Source organism: Sturnus vulgaris, chromosome 6 (genome assembly GCF_052056855.1).
Source record: "Sturnus vulgaris isolate bStuVul1 chromosome 6, bStuVul1.hap1, whole genome shotgun sequence".
Classification (NCBI taxonomy): domain Eukaryota; kingdom Metazoa; phylum Chordata; class Aves; order Passeriformes; family Sturnidae; genus Sturnus; species Sturnus vulgaris.
Window position 1 is genome coordinate 14,829,286 of NC_142248.1, and position 14,334 is coordinate 14,843,619.

The following is a 14,334-nucleotide window of genomic DNA, read 5'->3' on the forward strand; positions in this document are numbered from 1 at the left end:
AATTGAAGCATAGCAGCTATTTGTATTTAGCTTGTTTCTGAGCTGCTGGAGAAGATCTGTTTCTGGAGGACATTGCATGGGTCATAGCCAGGTGCAGGCCCCAACATAGGACAAGGAGACCCCAGAGGCCTCCAATTTTCAGGGCTTTCAGGCTTCTATGTGCACCCTACATAGCTGGATGCTGTGGCTGGAAGCCTTGTATCACTGTGTAGAGACCAGTGTGGGCAGTGTCTGGGATGGCCCTCAAGGACTTGCAGATCAGGCAGAAGGCAGGCAGCTGTATAGGATTTTTTTCTTTTTAGCAGAGGTGGTGGGTGTTTTGCAGATATGTCACATAAGTCCCAGAAGGGCTTACAGGCTTCCATGACACTTGTTTTTCTCTGTTCTGGATCTGTTTGTAAGTCCTTCCTATGGATTCAGGTTGCCACTGTTGCTGTGGAGACACGCTGCTTCTGAGATATTTCTAGATTTGTCTTTACAGTGACCATGGAAAACGAGGGAGGTTTGTTATCTCCACCTTGCAGTTGGAAATACTTGGTTTCTCTAGGGAAACTCATGACACAGCCAGGAAATGAGCCCATGATACAGTTCTGGATGAGTATTCCTTCTTTGGGAGAATCCTCGGGCTACAGGGCTGAGCTCTGACTGTTCTCAGCTCATGCAGTCTTGGCATGCTGTCCCCAATTCTGAATTTTCAAGCATTCTCTTGGGGCATCTCCAACACCTGTACCCATCCTCTGGTTCATTTGTTCCATGTCAGATCAGGCAGATTACCTCAGTCACTGCAGGTACTTACGTTTGCCTTACCAAAATCTTTAGCTCAACATACTGCTTTAACTTCATGGAGACTTTGGGATAATTTAGAGCTAGTGTCAGAGACATTGCAGACATCTCTTCACTGTGTTTGATATTGAAAAGCAAAATTCCAGAGGTCAATGGCTGAATGATACTGATATTTTGCATGCAAAACTTTTCAAATTTCTCAGCTTTTTCAGCAGTAGCAACCTGAGGCTATTGTTGGCTGTGAGTATTGTTTATAGAGCACAGATAGATATCTAAGGTCATTTTGTGCCCTTACAAAAATACTGATTCATCCAGTGTCTGATACAATAGTCCATAGCTGTATAGGACCCTTTTCAGACTAGAGAACTGGAAGCTGGATCTGGACCCTAGAGATGGTCTACTTAAAAATAGCTCCAGTTTTCCAGAGTATGTGTAAACCCTATCTTTCTTCCTAAATCCCCCTCCGTTTTTTTCCTTCTGATTCTGTTCTCCCTTGCACTAATTTATTTTCCTCTTCTTCTGAGGGATTTCTTTTTTTAATCTCTGTTCCTGAGTCAGCTATGACTGCATCTCACAGCACTTAGAAATCATTTGCAAGTCAAATGATCTGTGACCAAAGATCACCAGGGCCCACTTACTCAGTGTGGACTCATAGCAATTACCCTGTTCCGAAATAGGTTGTCAAGTACCATTTTGTGACAGAAGTATGATCCATATCAATTTGAATTGTGATCTTAGACTCCCCTGCCAAATGTTTCCTGGCTTTTCTTTGTCCTGGTGCCTATGCAGCTACGTGGACAATACACATGGCTTTCTTCAAACTCCCAAAGGCAGCATGGCACTGCAGTTTAGTCTAAGGTTAGCTTTGATTTTTATATAGAGTGCTTGGGCTGTGCTGTGATGCCAGATTAGGCCAAGTAAGAGTGGTCACAGCATGGACTCACCGAGCCCAGGCCACTCTGCTTGTCACCAAGGAACACGACCTGCTGCAGGGACTTCTGCCTAGCCCCCAGGTGCTTGGTGGGCAGTAAACTGCACATCAGCTATAAAAATGGACTTTTACTTTGGACAGCACAGCAGTTTATTCTGTCCATGAAAGGGATTATGAACCTTTGTGAAGCATGAATTTTGGGGACTTTCTTTGAGACTTTTAAGACATCCTGCAGCAGCAAGGTAGAAGGTCAAAGCCAATGAGTCAGTCATAATTCTGCACCAAGAAAATGATCTATAAATGCCTCAGTCAGGTTGGGCTGATGTAGAAAGTTTTCTAGGGAGCTTTTCTCCCAGAGAAGAAAAGCACAGTGTAGCAGCAGTGTGGTGGTACTGGCTGAGGGAGCACACTCCTTATCTCAGGGGCTTGTTTCCATTTCTGGGTGTCTGCTGGGCAGGAAGGTCCTGTGTGAAAAGTCTGCAGTCCAGCTGTAGTTCTCTGTATGTATTGGCCATCAATGTCCTGTTTTTCTGGGGGTTTGGTTTTGTTTTGTTTTAATCTAAGTTAACCAGAGTCCATAGAATCAAAGTATGTTGTGGCATACAGCAGGTCTGTGTAAATCTGGATCAAGGAAGATTCTAGCCAAATGGTTTTCATCTGCTTTTTAAATCTCACTGTCATCTGACACCTCAGGAGCCTTCTTTTGCTGTAATAGATTCCATACTCATGTCAAATGCTCCTGGGATTTAACAGACTGAATAGGTCAAGTATGTCACCCTAAGACTGGTTTATTTTTACCTTAAATCTGCATAGAAAATTGCTGCTTTCTTAAACAGATCTTGCTTACTTCAACATGCAGATAATTTTGGATGAACCGACCCCTATTCTCACCTACACAGGTAAAAAGAGAAGTAAGGCTTAGAGATTTCAATTATTCAAAAGTCCCATCTGAGAAAAACACCTGAGGCACTAGGCAGTGCAAGCATACATTTATTTCACTATGAAAAGAGGGGGAAAATAGGGTCTCCCTATGTTAAGTGAGTGAAGCATAGCATTTTATTTGTCCCTTTGTCCTGTCCACTCTGTTAAGGACTTGAGAGTTACACCCTCACTAACAGTGCCAGCTATCTGTCCTTAGTCTGATAGGACCATCAGGAGCAAGCAACATGCTTTCTGAAGACAGGGGCAGGGACATGGATAGTTGTCCTGCTGTATTTGGCTTTTGTTTGAAAAACAAAATGCAGAGCAGCCTTTATATTGTCACTGTTGTTGTTTTATGTCCCCAATTCCCAGCTCATGATGTTATCCTGCCAATTGTTCATGCCCTGCAACTTATTCTCTCCATGGGGTAACCAGAGGCTGTGCTCTCATGGGCAGCTCAGATGTATCTAGGAGGGGATAGCAGTTTCTGTGTTGCTGATTCTGCTTCTAACTCTCCATGGCAGGAAAGGAAGCTTAATAATTTTTGCATTTTTCAAAATGAGTTTATGCATTTAAAAGAGGTGGTGGCATTTCAAAAGGCACATCTCTGTGGCCAGCCAGTACTGTAGTTTTTGCATACTTGTTACTTGGTACAATGATAGGAGCTGGGTGGAAGCATATTCACTGATGCAAAAAATTTCCTTCTAGTGGATGCAGATGTCCCACCAGCTTTAGCCAGCAACTGATCAACCCTCAAGTTGGATGTAAATCACATTGATAACATGTGCTTGCTGCTGCTGTTCCTTCAACAGCTGCTGGTGGTGAAGTGCACACAGTGCTTGCAGAGGCCCTGCCTAGAAAGAGCACTTGGAAAGCAGAGTCAAGCTTTTAGAAAATACTGTCTGATTACAAGCCTTTTAATACGTGAACTGCTCTCACATTACTGAGTCTTGCTTATATCAGCAGGGAACAAGCATTTTGTCTTTAATTAAACATTAGATTGTTCTAGCTTTGTAAGTGTTGCATTCAACTTTCTAACAATTCCTGTGGAGTTTCTTTTTCTTCATCACCAGGAAGCAGAAAGCTTCATGCAAACCTGTTTTGCAACCATGTTTTTCAATTTTTTTCTTGGCCTATTCTACTATACTAGAAAGAGACTGGCAGGAGATGAAGGGTCATGAATTCTGAAGGAAAAGGAGGTTGGCAGTGGGGAATGCTGGGATGGAAAACCAAGTGAATGAGGGCCAAAGAGCATAGAGTCTTCTGATCAGGCTGGTTGACTTTGTAACCAGGTTACCAGGAGAAGATTTTTAGCACTAGAAATGAAAAATACTTTCCTGCTTCTAACAAATAATAACCATTTTGTCAACTCTATTTCAAAAATAAACAACAACAAAAAAAAGAGGATTGTGTGGCTTGTTAAATGTGTATTCTGGGATGGATCACACACTAATCTCACTGACATCAGTATCTACTTGGTAGGTGGTGGTACTGTGTAAAGTAAGATGTTGTGTAGAGATGAAGTGATAGAAATACTGCAGATGGAATTCCTCCACAGCAGCGTTGGTTTGGTACACTGCTAAGGAATAATCAGATATGGGACGAGGGAGCATATCTTCCTTTTTAAATGGATAGTGCTGTGAAGAGGACTGGGAAGGGAAGGATGCTTCCACCTTAATTCCACCAGCTGACTTTATAAAATTGGGATTTGAGAATGTGACCAGCACATAGTGCTGAGTTCTTATGCAATGTTAGCAACTTAACGCTATTGGTTTTATGTAAATGTCTGGACCTTTATTTCCAATTAAAATCCATGAAGCAGTAATATTAATTACCTGTTTCAACTCACTGATTGATTTATTACTGTTCATGAAGCATTTTCAGGATTCAAGTATTGCCATCAGATTTTAAACAAGCCCATTAAACTAAAGAGCTCAATTTAGTTTCATGTCTTAAATATATCCTAGAAGAGTCCTGCCAACTGTTGTGGGTTTTACAAGCACTGGGATTTTTTCTTTTTTAAAATTCCTATGAATATCTATCACATGAACAAAAGGAACAAGCTGAAAATACTGATGCTTTCTTGTATATTTTAGCTGCAGTATCTCAGGTGTTTGTAAAAATAGTAAGGATCTTCCTTTAAATTGATTGCAATGCTTTATTGGAGGGGTGAAGAACACAAAAAGTACAGAACTGAATACACTTGCCATCATGTGATATTTTCTTGCATCAGCCTAGCAGTCAACCCCCTGACCTCAAAATGTCTGTAAAAAATTAATTTGTGTGAAAACTGTCAACAGACAAACACAGTTTTTTCATGCTAGCAAAAGCAACTGTAGGTTTTTTGTACTGAACTGGAAAGTTATTGGTTCTTTAATTCTTGGCAAACTGATAACCCGCTAAGAGATCTTAGTGTACTCTGAAGTTTAGAAAGCAGCAGAGACAGTTTTACTGCAGTAGAACAAGGTAGCATATCTTGTTTTCTGTCTTTTGCATCTGTAAATCACTAATTCAGATGTATGTCAAAGGACAGTAGAGCTTAAAATTGTGTGTGCACGACATGTATCTCTAAATCACAAGTTTTCAGGAATTTTGGCATGATTTCTGAAAATCTGGTTTTGGGGTGTGTGCCGTTGGTCTGTTGGTTTTGAATACAACGAGGTTCACATTTTGAATTTTTTTTTCATAAGAAGAAAAGCATTTTTTAACAGCTTAAAAGGAAAAATTCAAATATTGTTACTTTTCTGTCAGTATCCAGAGCGGTGTCAGTTTCCTATACCACAAATTGTACTTGCCTCAGAACACAATGTGTTCCTGCTGGGCAGATTTATGAAAAAAGTGGCATGGAGGTCCCTATAGTAGTACAAAAATGTTTTCCGACAATTTTCTTGGGACTTGACTTATTCTACGTCCAAACAGTAGGTTAATTCTAACCATTTTCTTACTGAAAATACTCTTGTAATTTGGCATTTGTTAGTGAAAGATCCTGCCGTAAAGGGATCTGTCAGAGAATGAGTAGGAGAAAGCAGCTCAGCTGGTTTCACTATCCAAAAATGTGAAGGCTGTAAATTCTGTAACTCTGTGTGTGTATATATATATATGTATCTATATATCTGTGGAATTTTTGTAGATGTTGAGGATCAGTACATGAGACCCATCTGCTCACTGTTTGGACTGCTTGGCTCTTGTCCATACGTGGTGGAAGCTTCTTTCTGGGCCAGCATTGCCCCAAGTGCCTCTCCCCAGGATCTTGGTCCTCCATCCTAAACAGATCATACCTCACATACACAAGCAGTTGCCATGTAAAACCTCCAAGTTGTTGACCCTTGGTGATTTATATTGTGGAATCTAATGAGCAGTAAAGTGCAGTCTGCTCACAGTCATGGTTTATGTTATGTTCTGCACAGACCGATCAGCATGAGTCCTTACTTCCTCTTCCAGCAGGATGCATGGACTTTGAGAATTGCTCTGTTGTGTCTTTTGGCAATTACATGACTGAAAGAAATCCTATACAGACAGTCTAATATATTTAGGCTTGGTTGAAATTCAAATGTTTATGGTGTATGGTTTTCTTGGTGGTATCTTGTTCACAGGACAAAACCAGCTGTCAGAGCTCCTCTGCTCTGGGAATTGTCACTGGTTCTTATGGTATATTTATGCTGGGGCAGTTATGTAGGTGACTTGGAGTAGATTTGGGATAAGAGAAGGGCAGCTTTTTCTTTTCTCAGTTTGGCTTCTCTGACTTCTAAGTAATAGTAATTATATCTGAGGAAGGTGCCTTTAGGGCCCTGTGGGGAATTACACTGATCTAAATCAGTGCTTATTCCTGATCTTCGGGATCATCTGTATCTGTTTTGCTCTCAGTATTGTACTGCAAAAAAACCAGTCTGGTTACTGGGTACTGTTCTGTACCTATCAGCAGAGCATCTGGGAAGGCAGGGAAAAACAGTTTTTAGCAAGAATTCAATTTCTCCTGTCTCTAAAAGGAAATGCTCCCCAATGCTCCTCTTTTACAAGGATTTGCAGTTACAACTTTGTCTTCTATTTCTTCTATTTCTACCTTTTTTTTTTTTTTTTTTTCATAGAAATCGTGGATGGCAATGTTAAAATGACCCTTGGAATGATCTGGACCATCATCCTTCGTTTTGCCATCCAGGATATCTCAGTTGAAGGTAAATTTTAGTTCTTTCCTGCCACTGTTCAGTAATGGACGACTGGGGTAACTTAATGGCTTTGCTACTTAAATGGCCCAAAATGTGCTCTTAAGTGAGTCACTGAAAGATCCTAGGGCGCTGCCCTTCCCAAGCTGCCCTGAGATCTCGTGAACATTTATGGCCAGGCTCAAGCCTGAGATGAGTTTTTCATATGCTTCTCTTACAAGAGATTTCAAGGATAACTCAAAAGGATGACTTAGCCTGAAAATAAACTTGAGTGTTGGAGTTTGATTCAGGAACTAGTACTGAAAACGAGCCTGTTACTTAGGAGTCCTACAAAACTCCCTAGTCCCAAAAAGCTATCTCCTTATTACTCAACCTCATTAAGAAGATAATAGTTACAAGACTATCGTAGTAGACTTTTCCAAACAAGAAATTCTCTGACAAGTGAAGTTAAATAAAGCACAGTTTAGTGCAGTCTCTACCAAAGAGGAATTGGCTATGGTTCTCTAGCATATGCTACAGAGGCTCCTGTTTTCTAAGAAAATGAGTTAATTGGTGTGCTTGCTTTCTTTCTCTAGAAACATCTGCTAAAGAAGGACTTTTGTTATGGTGTCAGAGGAAGACAGCCCCCTACAAAAATGTAAACATCCAGAACTTCCATATCAGGTGAGTTACAGGAAAAAACTTAACTTTACAATCTGTGTTGTTTTCCTATGTCTCTCAGTATGTTCAGCGATATTCCTGACAGACCTCCCAAGGCAATGCATGTGCACATTGCACAAGTAACAGTGTGTTCCCCTGAGATGCCTAGGAAACTAAAGGCAGAGTTTCTAAGAGGATCCAAGTACCTACATCCCAATTCCTCTTGCACATTACAATTGCTGCTTTCATAAAGTTCTTCAGGGCATTAAGTCCTCCAAGAGCAGCATTTGTGGCATGGGCTAATAAGCAAGAGAGCTTTTGCTCTGTGAAAACTCAGAACACTTCAGGAGCCATGAGAAAAGGATTGCCTCCTAACTTTTGTAGTATGGCCAAGCTTGGGAGAAATAAGAGGTTCTCTTACTTTGCTTTTCGTATTTCCAAACTGGCAGATGTTCCACTGAAGATGGTGCATAATAGTGTTTTTCCACCACATCTTGCAGCCTTGTATGAACCATATAATGTAAAGCACTTCTGAGCTTAACTGCCATCCATGCTTGCCAGTACTTTAGTGGAGCTAGCTGGAGACCTCTGCCTTTTCCCTAAGGACTCTACTTGTTCCTCCTTTACAGCTTGCATCTACACCTTTTTTCAACCTTGAGCTTGCATGTTGCACAGGACATGCACAGAGAGTTCAGCACAGAGAACTGCCAAAAATGAGGTGTCAACTCAGTGGGCAAATCTTAATCACAATGGATTTTTGTAGGGATTGAAAGGAATCTTTATTACAGTCTCATGCATGTACAAGATATCCCTCATTCCCAGCACTTTACAGAAGCACTGTTAGTTGGAAACTAAACCAGAATTAATTGTCTCTCTGTCTTGTTGCCTTCCCTCATGGAGACTCCTGTGTGTCTCTGTGGCTGAGCAATGTTCATTGTTCTCTCTTGTGTTTCTCTCATAGCTGGAAGGATGGCCTTGGTTTCTGTGCTTTAATTCATAGACACCGTCCGGAGCTCATTGACTACGGGAAGCTACGAAAGGTACAAATCCCATTTGTCTGTCAGACCTGATGCACCTTAGAAGTAAATAGGGAAAAGAATTAGCTTGATAAACGTAATTGCAGAACTTCAGCAAAAGCTGGCAGTTGCAGGACTGGGGGGGGGAAAGAAGAAGGGATGAATCAGTACATTCAGGCTTCTTAATGAAGCGTGAACTTAATGAGCTTCCTGCTTGACTTTCCTTGCTTTCACACTGCCTTGTATGAGACACACGTGCCCCAATCCCAGCTGATGAGCAAAAGCTGGCAAACTCAGTAACACCAAATGTGAGAATAGTTCTGTGTTAATGTCACAGACTAGTGAGTCAAATCAGGCTTAACATTTCTGTGGAGAGTTGGATGGAAACCAGTTGTCTGGTGTTCAAAATGGAATAGCTCGTTGAGGGTTTGTGTGCCTTCACTGGACACTTGTCACATGCTTCCAGCTTAGCTCTGAGTCATCTGCAGTGCTTCTGGCCTTCTCCTAGCATTTAGGTATCAGGTGCCAAAAAAAAGTTTGTCAGAAAACTCAATTTTACTTGTTCTGGTAGCATGATACCAAGCTGCTCCAAAGTTTACTTCCTGTGTGGTTTGGAGGCAGGATTGCTGAATGGATAATGACAATAACCACTTAGTGGTTTATGCTGCTCCCAATGTCTTGACCCAGCAGTGCAAAGAAGATCAAACTGGGTTCTTACCCTACTGGCATTCCTGCAGTCTGCTGAGATCCAGTTTCACTGTATCTGTGCCCATGTCACCAAGAGCATAATTCATGTGTTATTGCTGAGGCTGACACAAAAAGCTTGTCCACCAGGCCTCCTGGACTGGGTGTTTTAAGTGCATGCGTGCCTTATGTTAGGGAAATAAACATAGAAGCCCATCACTAACAGACCTGGGCTTTTGGATCACCATTCAAATGGAAAATGTAAATTACTTAATCAAATTAGCTGCATCCCAGAGGCAATGAATTGTACATTGCCTGATCTGCTTTTCAATAACCTTTTAGATCCTCACTGTCTTCCAGAGCAATCAGTTTTTCTGATCAGTTTTGGTGTCTGGAGTCAGCACTTGATGAATAAACAATGGGGGGAGACTGTACCTGTTTACATAAACAGCAACAAGAAGAGAAAGAATTGTTAGAGTAACATTTTCCATGCCTAATCTTAGGAAAATAACGCAGCTAAGCAATGTGTGCCTGACAAACCCAGGCAGGTAAATGCTACAGTGCACTCTGTTACCAGCAAAGCCCTAAGTCAAACCCAAGCAAAAACAGAGTGAAGCAAAGTGAGTTATTTGTTGATATTGACTGCAGGCTTTTTAGGGTGAAAAATAGGGTGATTGTTCTAGCCAAATTCAATATACGTGAGAGGGGATTTTTCTTACTTGAAGTAAGGTTAAATGGAACCAGCATCTTTTGATCTGTTTGCTTTTGATCCCATCCTTCATCTGGTTCCTTCTGTCCTCCTTAAGTCTTCTCACACTCTCTGTATCATTTTTGTTGTTGTTCTACCTCAGTTACTCTAAAGGGATGAGATTAAATGTATGTTAGAGCACTCTACAACAGCTGAAATCTTGAGGAGCTGGGAGGAACTTAGAGCCTAGTCTTTAGCTCTGGCAGTTGATGTGTGCTGAAGAGAAGTTAACCATTTTTATGCTAGATATTTGAAACCATTTGTGTAATGTATAAACCCAGAGGAGGCTGCTAGAGAAGCAGCCATTACAGTGGATAGTAGATTAGAGATCCACCTCAAGTTCTCTTCCAGCTCTAGGGAGCAATTAGCGGCATTGCAGTTGTGTGTGCCTTTGGCAATACTGTGTGTGTTTCTGTATATACACATACACACAAATCTATAAATAAATCTATAAATATAGATAAAGAGGTGAAATCAGTCCAAGCTGCCCAGAGTTATGCACTGTACTTCTTTGCTTGGGCAGCATTCTTCTGCAGCTTCTGTTTTCTTCTCTTTCACAGAGACTGTGTCTAGGCTACAGATCTGTGTTAGCAATGTATTCTTGCAAAAGGTAGCCAGCCAGTGTAGTAGCCATATGTCTTCCCAAAATTTAGCAACTTCTTTTGTCAGCACTGTTTTGTACTGAGTTTGTTCCTGGCTATTTTTCCTAGTCTAGCTGTATTAGTGAAACAAGCACAATTCTTCTCTGCATACAGGCAGTGTCTAGCTAAAGTTACTTGCATAGTCCGGGCCTCAAAACAACAGGTACAAGTCCAGCTTGGTGTTGATTCCCTGACACCCCAGCTACTTGGTTAGATAGTTTCTATTTAGTGCAGATCTGTCTGCTATTATCCATCTCACTGTAGATAAGGTCTTGGAATTCAGCTCATGGTCTGCAAGTGAGGGGTATGCAGAACAAGGGGTTTCCCTTCTTCCATCTACCCTTGACTGTAGCTCAACTGTGAGCCACATCTAAGATACTTTTGTCAAGTACAGTGATTGACTGCTGGCTCTGACACCCCCTCATATACCACAATATGTATAGAAGTGTGGTCTGTGTACTGCTGTGTTATATGCAGATATTTCTGAAAACATGAGTTTTCAATTTCTTTCCTAATGTCTTCAATTCTAGCAAGATATAGTCAGTGCTTGCTCTCTCTCAATTTTCCTTCCCCTCCATCTCCTTTCCTGATTGCTAGTTAATAGATGATGTTTTTTATGTTACATTGCAATAATTGCCATGGCAACCTTATGTGCTGCAAGGACTTGGAAATAGCTGGAGGAAGACAGGAGTCCCTGTGTGAATTAGGGTTGTGGCAAAAGATGAAGAGCTGTGATAGTCTTTAGTCAGCAAAAGCAAAGAATGAGCCAGGTTGGCATCTGTCTCAGGCAGGTTTGCTGTCTGCCACCACTAAAACAAAGTACCTCCTCCATGGTAAAGCTGTAGATTTCCTTGTGGCTAGCCCAGCTGGAGCCTGGAAAGTTGCTGTTCCTTTTCACACTTCTGCCATTGCTATATTCATGCAAATGGAATTGCAACCAAGACACCTCTGCAGCCTCATCTCGGTCAGTGTTCTTCTGGGTGCATGTTTCAGCTGTGGAAGGAATCAGGGGACAGGTGACTTGTCCTCTTTGTTTGATCTGCTGTGTTTGAGTCCTTAAAGGGTGCCTGCAGCTGTGGTGCTGCAAGTGCAAGGCTTGGAGCTGTCTGGCCAGTCTTTATTACATTGCTTCTTTTCATGGGTGTCAACTGAAACAGATGATTTGAAATAATGATTAGCTGGTGTGCAGTGAGATGGAACTGAAAGTGGTGGAATTGGGAGGAATTTCATAGGGCTTGAGACCCTATTCTTGGAAAAGCCCTAGGGGAAGCCCTAACTCATGCACAAAGAAGCATCATTGTTGGCATGAACTGCTCCTCTGTTCTTATGGGATGAAGGTTTTCCTACAGGGAACAGAGTCTTGCTTGAGTGTAGCTCTCTGCTCATCTCCAAGCTAGTCTTGGACTTAAGTAGCTTAAGTAGTGCTATCTTATTTTCATTCCCTAAGAGATGCTGTGATCACACATCTTTATTGCATTTGAAGTAGAAATCTGCTGGCTTTATCTAGGTGAGTGTCCAGTTTCCCACATGTTAAAACTTCCAGCCCTTCCTTTGGGACTGCCCAAGCCTAGTAAGTTTTCCCATCAGGAAACCTCTCCCAGCTTTCAGCCAAAAATTTCTTTTTAACCTTTGGCAACAGTGCTCCTGGTGTTGTTACTTGCAAACTGATAGGAAAGCTGTCTGCAGTGAGAGATTTGCTCCTCCCTTTCCTCCAGGAGGGGCTGGCAGATCTTCATGCAGTTTGTTCAGATGGGTCTATGCTAATGAAGGGTTTGTGTTAAGACTAAACACTCTGTCAGGGTGTTAGTAACTGTGATGGTCATGGTCAGCATGGCGTGAAATTTGCTATACAGTGGTGACATTTCTACAGAAATAGAAAATGGCACATGGGTTAAGGGAAAACTGGCAAGGGAACTGCCACTTGGCATTTCTGGATGCTCCTGCACTTGAGTGAGAGAAAATCTGTTATTTTTTTCTTCCTAAATGAAGCTAGGACCATGTGAACAAAGTAGATTGTATGCCAGCTAGTCTCACCTCCTCTGATAAAACTTTTGGTTATGCTGTGGGTTATAGAGGTTTCTCCACATCAGGCATAGAAGACAAGTAGGTTGAAACTGAAGTGGTTCCTCTAATTCCACGGCATAGGATGGTTCCTTGTAGCTGGAGAATAGTAAAAATCCATTGCCTGGTCCAGTGCTCAAATCTGGAGAGGGGGGTGTGGATATATCTGATGTAGTCACCATTGAAGGTATATTATATAGGAATATAGGGATTTGACACTATGTCATACTGTATGCAACAGCTGCTGGCTTCAGCACAGCATGCCTGTGCAACATTGCCTGCTTAATATCAACTTGTTCCAGTGGATTTAATACAGATCACTGTCTGTTTTAGTGGCCTTTGTACGTGATTTGCTTTGATAGGTAAAACATTACTGTCTGATAGAGACATTCACCCAAAGGAATATGTTGCTGATATTAGATGCCAGCCTAATACATGCTTGATTCCTAGGGAAATGCTGCAGGAAACTGCTTTTCAGAGCAGCTCAGTGTCCTAGTTCTTGAAGGCTGTAATCTGAGGGCAACATAATGACCCAGTGCTATAAAGGAAGTTTTATTCATGCCCATGCCCTGTCTGCCCAAGCCTGCCTAGCTTCATCTTTCCTGCTGGGTGGGTTCAAAGGAAACTGCCTGTTGATTACAGTTCAGGCATAGCTTTATCTTTCAAGTCAGTGCAATAAGCAAAGGCGCATGAATCAAATAGAAAATAAACAGAACATGGATGCCACTCTAAAAAGAAGGTGAAATAATTTTGCTATCTATTTCCTGGTTTTTTATGTGGGTCTCAGTGTGAGTGGCACAAATGACAATATGGAGAGTATACCACCCCATTTTTCCTCCCTCACAAAAGACGCTAAACACTGGCAGTTTATGCACAACCTTTCATCCAGTAGAAGCCACATGTCTCAGCAGTAGAAACTGATAATGCAAATGTCATTTGTCACCCATGAAGTGTATTGATCCTTCAGAATAATGAAGTATCGTAGTTATACAGGAATATAGGAACAAGCTGGTATGAGAATTTTACATAGGTTGGCAAGTGTCTTGTTGCTGATTATTATGTTTGAATACTGGACACAATTTTCAGAGAGTCTTTCATTTTCAATGACATTTGTATTTAATGTTTTCTTGTGTGGCTCTTTAAACAGAAAGTTTATGTAGAGAGGAATAGAAATGTACTAAGGAAATTACAAGACCTGTACAGAAGGAAAAGCCATACTCAAGGCAAAATGGGTACTTTTATATGTATTTATTTTGTAGAGATTTGTTGAAACATTTCTCTTCCTCCCACTCAACTGGTGTTCAACAAACTGTACACTTGCTAAGGACAGCACTCGTTGCAGATGTTGTTACTATTTTAGTATTGCTTAGATGTTCTAACAGATACATAGCTCTGCAGTTTTTTAAAATGGAAGTTGCAAACCTAATATAAGCATGAGATGTAAATGTAAGATGCAGTCTCATCATTTACTATCAGTATGATTTGAAGCTAATTTTACTTACAACTAGGTTCAAGGTAAAATGCATTATTCCTTTTATTTTTTTTTGTAAGTTCATAGACTACGTGTTAATTATCATACCAAGAGTCCCCAGTCTCTTCTTTCAAAAGGAAGCTAATTATTTCATCCTGCTACATGAGGTTTCACACAGAATTTTGTCTGGCAAGCACAGTTATCTGAACCAAATCAAGCTCTTTCTGAGAGAAATGCTGTTTACCTTGTTAAAAGTTGATGCTGATACTCTTCCTCTGT

At 41.2% G+C, this 14,334-nt stretch overlaps 1 protein-coding gene across 6 annotated transcripts in view; it reads left to right on the forward strand.

Moving 5' to 3' along the window:
• The window catches only part of ACTN1 (actinin alpha 1), an 86,700-nt gene that overhangs the window by 46,342 nt on the left and 26,024 nt on the right, over positions 1 to 14,334 (forward strand). For all 6 annotated transcript variants that reach the window (XM_088167110.1, XM_014869406.2, XM_014869407.2 and 3 more), the window contains exons 4-6: positions 6,721 to 6,807; positions 7,371 to 7,458; positions 8,396 to 8,474. In XM_088167110.1, coding sequence (XP_088023236.1) covers positions 6,721 to 6,807; positions 7,371 to 7,458; positions 8,396 to 8,474 — 254 coding nt within the window. The remainder of the gene's footprint in view (positions 1 to 6,720; positions 6,808 to 7,370; positions 7,459 to 8,395; positions 8,475 to 14,334) is intronic.